Genomic DNA, 12,228 nt, shown 5'->3' on the forward strand with positions numbered 1-12,228 from the left:
AATTGATTATACGACTGTCATACAACTGGGAGGTTTTACTAGCTATAAAACTAGTTTCAACGCACTATTTTCTTTGGAAAAGGTCTGTACCGAGTCAGAAATTTGATAGTTTTTATTCAGTTTTTTTCGGACTTCCCTTTTATAAATTTACCTCAGAGTTCGTAATATTTATTATACTTTTCTATTTGATAAAGCAACATAAATATCGACTAAAGGAAAGAACGATATATCAGAAGATATTCACTTGAAACTAAAAATCGCTGATACTTTTAATAATCACAAGAGACTTTTCATACTTGTGTATCTGTATATCAACTAGTATCCCTATTTTTCATATCTGTGTAAGAAACTTTATCTTACAATATTTCAATATACGATTATTAGTGGTGGTAGGTTCATTTCTTAAAACAATACGTTTTGGTGGATAATCTGAAAGGTTTCAACAGTCGAAAAACGATTGAAATAAATTATTAAACCACATTTCAAGCGAAAAAGTTGTTACTGTTGGCATTTGTTTTTGTATAGAACAATGTAAGTAGGTTTTTAATACAAACGGCATTGACGATTTGATCACTATAATAGGCCACTAGTCTAAATACCGCATGTTTGGATAGTCGGTAAGTAAAATTCGTTTCATATTGTGCTAGTAACCTGATACTATATATACGGGGTCAGTAAATTCCATATGGGGATTCGAGCTTAGCTCTCAACCCATATGGTTGAATTTACTGACTCATATAAATGGTATTAAGTAACTAGCACAGTATGTAACTAATAGTCTTTTGAATATTTTTAGAAGAAGTTTACGATGGGATAAAGAAGATAATAAGAAATTGTGATTTTAAAAAGTTTCTTGATTTATAAATAATTATGCAAGTTAGAATTTGTTTCAGAACAAAAATGAATTGTTGTCCTATCATTTCTTTATTAGAACAAGACAGAAGAAAATTGTGTGATTTAAAAAACGATACAGTAAAATATTTGTTCATCTTATGTAATTAAAAATACGATTTTGCCACAACTACATTTTTCATTACTTGCAACCGTTATATCTAAAAAATACCAGAAGAATATATTGTTGAATAGTAAAATCACTAAAAATACTGAACTCTGAGGAAAATTCAAAATGGAAAGTCCCTAATCAAATGGCAAAATCAAAAGATAGAACACATCAAACGAATGGACAAAACTGTCATATTGCCGACTGGGTACAGGCATTTGTTTTCTATAGAAAACGGTGGATTGAACCTGGTTTTATAGCGCAAAACATCTCACTTGTATGACAGTCGCATCAACTTTCATTATATTGACAACGATGCGTGAACAAAACAGACATAATGGGTAAAATTGGCAAAATAGGGGTACGTCAGTCATCACCGTGTCACATTCTTAATCATAATAAAAACAATCAAAAATTCACCAAAGAAGCACAGAAAGCTTGCTTACTTATTTTTGTATTTAATTAATGTATGCTAAATCCACCCATAAGGGATTGAAATATTTTAAGTCTTGTAAAGAGTTTCTGCCTACGATCAATGACAAAAAATGATATACAAAAATGCCGAAGAATTTCATTTCTGTGTGTATTTTCCATATTTATATGAACAGTCAAGATACCTGAACTAGTTTATTTTGTTATTACAAATCATGCTCCTCATTTAAGGCTCTAAGCTTTTATAATTCCGAAATTATACATAATTTACCTTAGATAGCCTACTAGCTGGCAATGACACATTTTTGTCTATTCATTCCGTATATATATAGTAATAATCGATAAATTCAAGGTACACAAGGTATAAAACACGTTGTAAAATTGACACTGAATGGGCAATCGTTACAATTTAAAACTAAATAAAATAAAAATAGCACAGGGCTTTGAAAACCTTAGGTTGCAATTCATTTAAATAACAGTATTTTATTCGATTTTCCTTGTCCTGGTTTGTATTTTTTAGGCTTCGTTTATTTTAGGTTTTGGACTGTCAATTTGGCCTGGAGAATCACCATAGCCGTAGACACAATATTTATCAAAATATACACCGGGTGTAGTAAACTTAGTAAACCCCAACCAAACTAATAAAAAATCAAGTAGTAATTTGGTCTAAAAGCCAACAAGAACTACTGATTAACCCCGTTTCCATGAATAAAATCAACTAGTCCTAATCCACTGAAGTTTGTATAAAGACGCAATAAGCAATTTGAGAAAAGAATGAAAAAAAAAAAAAAAAAAATACCGTGTACAAAACCAAAATATAAATATCGACAGAATGTAGGACCGTTTGTCTACAAATACATTTTTGAGAAATATTAACACAATTACGAACATATTAATTCCGATACTCTAGTATTTGAATATCAATAAAATTGAGAAAGGAAATGGTGAATATGTCAAAGCGACAACCACCCGACCATAGAGCAAACAACAGCCGAAGGCAACCAATGGGTCTTCAATGTAGCGAGAATTCCCGCACCCGTAGGTGTCCTTCAGCTGGCCCCTAAAATATGCATAATAGTACAGTGATAATGGACGTCATACTAAACTCCGAATACCTTGATGTATAATTTTCCTTTAGTGCAAAAACAAAGTAACAGATAAGTAGAGATTAATATTACGGTATTTGCATTCAAAAAAGGATATTGTTTCTGTTAATTCGTTGTTTACCTCTTATAGTTGAGCTGTTGACCTCAGGTTTCGTTTGTTACCCGGATTTGTTTTTTGCGTAAACGATGTATGACTATTGCACATCGGTATACTAGTGTTGCCTTTATTAATAGCATATACAGTAAAAATTTACTGTATATACACTGATAAATGGAATTGCTTTTGTGATAAGACAGGAAAGAAGATATGTATTTAATTAATTCTGCATACAAAGCATTATAGTATTTGATAGTTTTAGGAGTTTGTGTAATTTTAATTTACAACAATTACTACATAAAAGGTAAATGTAACCCAATATTTTAGTCACTTTAGTTGTACACAATAGATATGGACGGTACATGTAACTAATATTATTTCTAAAGCTGTATTATGACTGTTTAACTACATAACAGTCCAATTTGCGTTATTCACGCAAAACAATAGAATTTGATTTCTCAAACATTTTGATATTTTCACAATCCCCTTTCATTGGTTTCCCTTTACTAGATAAGTATAGCCAATGTTAGTTCACATGACATATACATATGAAACTAGATCCTTTTGTAATTTTTTCGAAGAACAGTATATAGGCCATATCACAAATTTTAGTAAATCTTTGTATACAACGTTGGCTCGTTGAATTATAATCAAAAATAAAAAAACCTACATTTCCTTCTTTTAGTAGAATAGATTGTATAGAAAGCACACTAAGATTAATAAAATTAAGCCTATATCTCATACACTGTTAAGGTTACGTACAAAGCTAATCGATAAATTATTTGATGATTTTATTGCAATGTCGTGTGCAGTTTGCTTATTTTATCTAGGATGTATAGGATGTGACATATGAATAGCCGCAATGCTTGTGGACGGATTTGTATCAATAATAACAAATACAGCTTTGATTTCAACATGTTTTATTTTTTTATCTACATCTATTAAAATCAAATAATTACAATAAAGATATCATATATTACAACGATTTTAATAAACAATATATTTGTTGGTATTTACAATTAAACTTGAACCCTATTAACAATTGTATATCACATAGCGTACTTTACACAATCAGATATTGCACATTCTAAAAAGATAATTGTCAAACATTTATTTATAATCAAAAGTTACATAACTGGAGATCATATATACAATCAAACACATATTACTTCATGATTAGTATATATTTTAAAATCACAATCAAACAATCAAAGATTGTTCAAACGCTACAAGCTATGTTCGATTTTAAGTTAACCAACATTTCAACCATAAATCCTTTACAACTAAATAAACATATATACTTGCATTGATCAGGAGGTTGTTAAGGGATAGTACATTTGATAGCCACATTTACTAAAACAGAATGAACAATGACGTTTGTGTTATCAAAATAACAAAATGGAAGAGAAACATTAATAGCTTTTATTCAAACATTCAACATTCCAAAACTGCATTGGTCCCCGTTTTGTTCACAGTGAGAGTTTGAGGAAAATGCTGAATAAACCATCAATTGTTTGTGCAAAAATAATACATATTCAACCTTTTATCCTACTGTATGACATCAACATTCCTTGCATGTTTTTTATCCTTTCGCTATTTACCATACATAAATGCACAGCATTTACCTTAAAGATATTGTCAAATTTTCTTCTTACCGCATCTGAATTCAGATTTTTTTCTGGAATTATTCTATAAATGATTATGATAAGTGAGATAAAAAACGAATTATATAAATTTTTACGAAACATATAGTTGATAATATATATCAATCTCAATAACTTGGAAAACATTTATGGAATGGAATAAACGACAAATCTGGTCATGATTACGTTATAAGTTGTATTTGTTTTTGGGGAGGGGTGGTAGCGTTGAAAACTAAGGTCTATTGTTTTTGAAAAGAAGCTACTTTTACAGGTTCAATTTCAAGACATATGTTTTATTTACAGAAATCCAACAAAAAAGCACACACAAATTAAGACTAAAATACTTAAGATTGAAATGTGTAATACAGAAGAAGCTAAAGCTTTAGGTAATAATATAAATGGACACTCTTTATAATAGGAGATAAAAACGACTAATATGAATGTTAGAATTGTGTTCACTTGTTTCTATTGTGAATAACGTAAAAACATAAAAAAAAAATGCTGTGTTTTATGTTGTTTATATCATTTAATTATTCAAACACACAATATGGCATGGCGGCTTAGGAATAAGCATTTTTTCAATTAAGGAATGACTGTAATATTTTTTCTGTCTATAAAGAAATAACATAAAAAATGTGGTGCACACTAAATAACGCGGGTAGTGGGTTATCTAACAGTGTGCACATAATTTTTTATGTTATTTCGAATAGATTGACAAAATATTACAGTTATTTCTTATAATTCAATTCTAAATTCCATTTAAACCAGCGTAAATCATGAAAAAAAACCCGTTAATGACGTCATGGTTACATTACAAAATTGTGTCTATGATATGATAAACAAAACGACGTCAGCCAATCAGAAGACGCGTTTCATCCAAAATAAAATTATTTAGAAATAAAGAGTCCCATATCAGCTGACTTAAGTCAATACAAAATGTGTTTAATCATGAATTGCATAAGGGGAAGTTCTATTGTTGAACATTAAACGTAAAGAAAGAAAAAAGATGATTTTTGTGAGTAAAGCAATAAAACTATTCGAATAATATCTTTTATCAATAATGTTGAAGTCAATAAAAAGTCATAAACGAATAGACTAACTATTGTTACGTAATTGTCCTGTAAATATTACACTATTTACTAGAAGCAAACATTTGCGTCGATTAGAAGTCGAGGTCTTAGGGATGATAAACTTCGATTAGAAAATTGATAAGGGCTACCTAGTTATTTGAAATAAATCCAATGAAAACCGGACCAATGTCGTCTTTGAGTTAAACAAACAACTTTTTGTAACGATACTTTAGTATATGTTTTAATATTTCCTATTTCTTTTTTAATAGAGGATGGTTTCATACAAGAGCTTCTAAGTATGAATGAAACGAAGGTATCACTTTCCACAACAATAACTTTTGCTATAAAGACGTTGTCTTCTTACTAACTTTTCAATTTTTGGTAACTATGCACGCATCTATCCCAACGTGTTAGATTGCTTGATTGATTGTTGGTGTATTAGTGCCTTTGTTAAGCGCCACTTTTAGGCTATTTTCTAGCGGCCAGTTTTAATTGGTGGGGGAAACCGGAGTGCCCGGAGAAAGTCACCGACCTTCGATTGAAAAACAGACAATCCTAGTCAATTAAGATTGGAGTCAAGTGCACCCGCACGAGCGGGATTCGAACTCACAACCTCAGTGTTGACTGATTAGTGATTACAATAGTAACACTACTAAGATAATTTTGCCACCCAGGCCCCTTCCCCAAATTGTTGAAATAAAGGATATAACACCTTCATATCTTAACTTACATCTAGAAATTGATAATGAATGTCGATTGAGAACAAAATTTTAGGACAAAAGTGATGATTTCAGAACTGTCTACTTCTATATAACAACATTCCAGCAGCGTATACGTATCAACTTGAAGAAATACACTCAATTTAAAATAAACGTTTATCAAGAGTTATTATATGAGCGCGTTATCTTCTCATTGGATACAGATTTATTGTTTTTAAAAATCCATACCCCAAATAGAGAGAAAATTTTGACGATTGAAGTGGAAATCAACCCGAGCTATGTTCCACTCCAATATTTGAAAATGTAAAGGTAAAAAGTCCACTTGCAATAATTGGAATATCAATGACATACCCGTAGTTAAACAAATGAATGGCAGCAATTATATTATAATGTGGCATTGCTGGCTGGTTCAAATTTAACAATAAACACTCAAAAAAAAATAATATTTTCTGAAAAAAAAAAATAGTTTACGTACAGGTAAAAGATCAAAATCAGAATGCAACACATTGCCTTAAAGTTTTGGAATTTACCTTTGATAAGGTTAACGGACAGACAGTTTTCGTGAAGGCAAATAAAACCCTTCTTTCAGATATTTGTTGTTGATGTTGATATAAACACAATACGCGTCTGATTTCAATAAAACTTGCAGCATGAAAGACGAAAAAATAATTTATACATCTGAACATAACAAATGAATGTAGAAAAACAAAATTATTAAAAAATGACTGCCATAAGCAAACAGAAAAAGTTTCTATTTTGATTCATTAGAAATGAATCTTCAGTAAAGTATAAGTTCAAATCGATTTTTAAGCAGATAAATGCATGCGATTTATGTTTATGTCAAGAGATATTTTATTGCAAGCTGTAAAAAATATATTTCTGTATCAGTTTATTTAAAATAAAATTATTAACTGAGTTTTTTTATTAAACTATAGTGACATATTAACTTACAAAGCGAACAACATTTCGTTACCGACCCTTTGTAGATTCGCTTAGCCAACAAAGAGGAAAATTAAAAAGACAGTGATTATCATTTCCTATTTCTAAAGTCCTACACACAGTTTACACGTTTCATTGAAATAGTGTGTTTTAATCATGTTAATGGTAAGAAATGTGTTCTATTTTTTTTTTATCTATTGTCTAATAAAGACACTGTTTAACAATAAAAATAACCAACATTTTGTGTGCAATGAAACACCATTCATGTGGTTTCATGCGATTGATGTGTTTAAGCTTTTCACTTTGCCTTTGATTACGGACTTTCCGTTTTGAATTTTCCTTGGAGTTCGATATATTTATTATTTTACTTTCTTATATATCATTTTATAAATTATACATACATTTTTCAAGATGTACTACTATCTTAATACATGTACATAGAGATCGATTAAGATGTTTATTTCATTATTCTTTATCTACTACAATATTAAAAATTGAAATCATATGCGTTTTTTCTCTTAATTTAGTTGAATGTGAATTTTTGATACAGTCAAAAACAAGCAACCATTAATATTAGGTTATGTCTTAAAAAATATGCATTCACGTTTTCCATTTTTTAAAGTGCATTAATCCAATCTGCCTAAAATTGATACATGTCGTATGAAGCTATTTTTCAGATTTGTATTTGTTTACAGATAAACGTTATACAGGATTTATTGTTGACAACCTATCGATATGTACAAATTAAGAAAAAAAAATATTTTGCTTTAGGGAACCCTGACAATTAATAAAACCCTGTAAACGACTGAATTCTATTTCATTCAAATGAAAACCGCAAAAACGTGTTGCATCATGTTAAGGAGAAATAAGATCAGGTCCCGCTATATATATTGCCCCCAAAAAAGGAAATCGGTTCATGAAAACACAGTGTATGCATTTCATATAGCAGACATATTCTTTTCCTATGTGAGCAATGAACACACTGTTGTTATAACACTTCTGTAACAGACACAATAAGGACGGATAATATTAACAGTTTGTCTCACCACATCTGTGACTGAGACACAAATATTATATGTCATACAATTTTTCTCATAACAATTACAATGTAAATACTTCTTACTACCTGACTGGAAAAATATCGTGTATGTCCTCTCGTACACTTGGAAAACGACAATTTTGAATTTAAAATTTCAGCACAATGTCTTTGATATTATTTCACAATTGCCGTCCCATTGACAATTTCACAAATTGTACCTTGATTAGCTCTTTTATCCAGATGACGTTCATGAAATTCCATGTAAAGCTTTAAATGTAATTATATTATCACCAAAAGGCAATTCAAACGTCACTTATACATTATAGCTTCTTTTCCTTGTAGATCTGACATTTCCAAACCAAACGATAAGTATGGTTTGAACTTATTTTGTTAATACTGATATGAGATAATTGTGCCATCCTTAAAACAATTGGAAGTGTGTTCTTCTATCTAATGGCCATGGAATGAGTTATTTTTAGCTTCTCAATTGTCAAGCTAAGACTGTATTTTAATAGCAAATTACACATAAAATACAAATTCGTCCCCGTCATACACTTTCTGGTTGTAAACTCGAATTTCTTCTACGCCAAATATATACCAGTACAATGACGAGGACACCGACAGTAAGGATAATACAAACAATTAATATTGCTTTTGCGGGGAACACCACTGAATTCTTCTGTTTTTCTGGATTTTCTGTAAGTAAAAAAAAATATTACAACTACCTACAATAATATAAAGATTTTTTTTTCTGTAAGAACAAAAACATGTAGCACTAACCTACGATAATACAAAAAAGTATCCCTTTTACCCATAAGTATTCCAGAACATGCACACGCACAGCAGTGGCATATTTTTTTTTTATTTCAATGCAAACAACCCCTTTGTTTAGTCACCGACTTTTCAATGATAAATAAAGACAACAGTTGTATACCGATATTAAAATATCATAAATCGATAGAGAGAAAACAAACTCGTGTTACAAACTAAAACCGAAAGAAAAACATCAAGTGTAATAATGATGAAAACAAAGAAACAACAGGAACACTGAAGGAAAGCAAAGACAAACGCCAACTTACATAGAAACCAGCTATACCAACTGCCATATTCCTGATTTGGTACAAGACATTTAAATAAGAGGGAAGGTTGAAACTGGTTTTATGGCTCGCCAAATCTTCCGCTTATATAGTAATGTTAAAAAAAGAAGGGCAACAGTAAACAATAGTAAACCTGTGTTTATAAGTAACAAATCGATTGAGAGAACACTAACGAGGGTTAAAAACTAGACAGAAGGAAACACATCAACTAAAAGAGAAAAAAACAAAGTAACAATAGGAACTCTTAAAATATCGTTAAAATGACAACATTCCGTGAGAGGGATACATACAGTACAAACAAACACAAGAACACTCAGCACAGAGAAATGCATAGAATATAACATGTAAACCGCAGAATCACTATAAACTTTTCTATTAACAACTCGAAATATTTACTGTTCAAAAGTTGGCAAATTGAAAGTGGTAACCTTCACCTTTGTTATATATTCTATGTCAAGTTGTGTCATTATCGAGGAAAAGATGATGAACTACACCTTAACGCTTGTCTGAGGAAAGTTGTCTTAGCTCTACGGGTTGTATAAATTTGAATCTATATCCGGGTAGATTTGTGACATTAAATTTGTTTCAGCAATGCTGTGTGAAGTTTAGATATCCATTTTAAAGACGGGAAATTGTCATCGTACTTTTTTTTATGAATAGACCAAAGGAGAGAAAGATAGATTTGTCATTGTCTTAAAATGTTACCTTCTTGAATAGTGAAGTTGTTTATGTTGGAATTTTGATGAGAAATGCAGGTACTTTCGTTAGACAAGCTATAATATGCCCAAAGGAGACAAAATGTGACACATAAAAATGAACCAGCAACAGGTCTGAATAAAACTTGTTGTTATAGACGATATTTTCTACCACAGCGGGTGTTGTACATTTTATTCTGGTACTTTATTTTTTGAATACATGTTGATATAATGAAATTAGGATTAAAGCCTTTGTATTGCTCAATAAAGGACCGTATTCGGCATAAACACATATGAGTCTTATGTAGACGAAACGCGCGTCTGGCGTACTAATTATAATCCTGGTACCTTTGATAACTATTTACACCACTGGGTCGATGCCACTGCTGGTGGACGTTTCGTCCCCGAGGGTATCACCAGCCCAGTAGTCAACATTTCGGTGTTGACATGAATATCAATAACGTGGACATTTTTATAAATTTACTGTTTACAAAGCTTTAAATTTTTCGAAAAACTAAGGATTTTCTTATCCCAGGCATAGATTTACCTTAGCCGTATTTGGCACAACTTTTTGGAATTTTGAATCTCAACGCTCTTCAACTTTGTACTTGTTTGGCTTTAAAAATATTTTGATATGAGCGTCACTGATGAGTCTTAAGATGTAGACGAAACGCGAGTCTGGCGTACTAAATTATAATCCTGGTACCTTTGATAACTAATGACAATTATGTTTGTGCTCAATTGTTCGTCAACCTGAGACAGGGGTGTACAGCACAACATTTGAAAAAACAATAATTACATGTAGAAAAGATATTTCATACCTATGTCTACCTGGAAGGCGTTCCGTCCATGTTCAACAGCAATATCAGAACAGTTTCGTTGATGTTCTGATAATTCTACAAAATAAAACATTCATATATTGTACTTTTATCATTTATATGAAGGGAAACAGATCTTAACAAAATCTCCCTTTTGTTTTCGGATCTTTTTTTCATTGCATTGTACATCGAATTGTATCATGCCTTATAACATCTTATATTAAAAAACACATGTCTACACTTATATGAAGTGTTTGGTTCACCGCAGTAAAATCTTAACAAATTTACTGCATTTCATTGAAGAGTCGTGATTCTGACCGGAACACACATTCTAGATAAGAGCAAGCTATCGTATTTGTTAAATCACAGGTGTACCGCGTTTAAATTGAACACACAGACTAACAAGATTGTCTTGTAAACATTTGCACTTACAAAATCAATTTACAAATTAAAACAGAAAGCCGAATTACAGACAATAGAAGTATAACTCTTTTTTCAAATCTCATCAATCAGTAAATAATGCAAATCAAGGCAAGAAAAACCCCTGATAAAATTATACTAAGTCCGATTGAAATAAGACCAAATGAATCTAAAGGGAAACTTGTTTATGTTTGAGGGACAATATTTCTGGATAACTTTCATCAATATATTTGGAAGCCAATAATTTACTTCAAAATAAATTTATGAACAACTGAACTAAAGAGACAAGAACAGACAATGCCAAAGGGAGCCTTTTGTACGAAACAAAGTTTTACTATAAACATTCAAAGTATATAGTGTAATCATGCAGTTATCAAAATTTAAGGTACAAGGTGGTGGTTCCTTCAGGGATTGATTGTGTGCGTAGCTGCATCAAAGCTAACGACGCATATCGACTACATTTATTTAATCAGGAAATGTCGAGACCAAAATCCCTTGACGAAAGATCCGATATAAGTAGATTAATAATGGTATCATAGAAAAAAAGCACAGGTTCATACAAAATACTATAAATAAAGTATTATATCATATCAAAAAATGTCTTTAGATATTGAAAGACAGCAAAAACTATCAATTCTACTTATATGAATTCCTTGTCTTTGAAGCTTGATAGTTTAAGATAGATACCACCAGTTTAAGTGGGTTCGTGTTGATCAGTTTTCATTTTTTTTTATTTTGAAACTGCTGTTTATCTTTTTATCCTTTTTTTTTGTCATGGCGTTGTCAATTTTTTTTTATTTGATTGCCAATGAGACAACTCTCCACAAGAGATCAAATGACAAAGACAATGAGACAACTCTCAACCACGCTCAAATGACACAGAAAATGAGACAACTTTCCATCAGCGTTTAAATGACACAGAAAATGAGACAACTCTCCACAAGCGATCAAATGACACAGAAATAAACAACAACAGACCACTGTACGGTCTTCAACAATGACAAAAACTCAAACCACACAGTCAGATGTACATGTCGCCGAAATTACATATGTAAAACAATTCAAACGAGAAAACAGCCTAATTTATAAACAAAAAAGTGAACGAGAAACATATGAAACACAGCAACAGGCTTCTGATCCTGGACATGCTAAT

At 31.0% G+C, this 12,228-nt stretch overlaps 2 protein-coding genes across 6 annotated transcripts in view; both read right to left on the reverse strand.

Annotated features, from left to right (window-relative positions):
- The window catches only part of LOC143045505 (uncharacterized), a 70,786-nt gene that overhangs the window by 30,355 nt on the left and 28,203 nt on the right, over positions 1 to 12,228 (reverse strand). The gene's annotated exons all lie outside the window — the stretch shown is intronic.
- LOC143045506 (uncharacterized) overlaps positions 3,539 to 12,228 on the reverse strand; it is a 55,244-nt gene continuing 46,554 nt past the window's right edge. For all 5 annotated transcript variants that reach the window (XM_076218060.1, XM_076218062.1, XM_076218064.1 and 2 more), the window contains exons 10-11: positions 10,659 to 10,733; positions 3,539 to 8,741 (exon numbers count right to left, since the gene is read on the reverse strand). In XM_076218060.1, the coding sequence (XP_076074175.1) occupies positions 8,593 to 8,741; positions 10,659 to 10,733 (224 nt within the window). In that variant the 3' untranslated portion in view covers positions 3,539 to 8,592. The remainder of the gene's footprint in view (positions 8,742 to 10,658; positions 10,734 to 12,228) is intronic.

Source organism: Mytilus galloprovincialis, chromosome 9, assembly GCF_965363235.1.
Source record: "Mytilus galloprovincialis chromosome 9, xbMytGall1.hap1.1, whole genome shotgun sequence".
Classification (NCBI taxonomy): domain Eukaryota; kingdom Metazoa; phylum Mollusca; class Bivalvia; order Mytilida; family Mytilidae; genus Mytilus; species Mytilus galloprovincialis.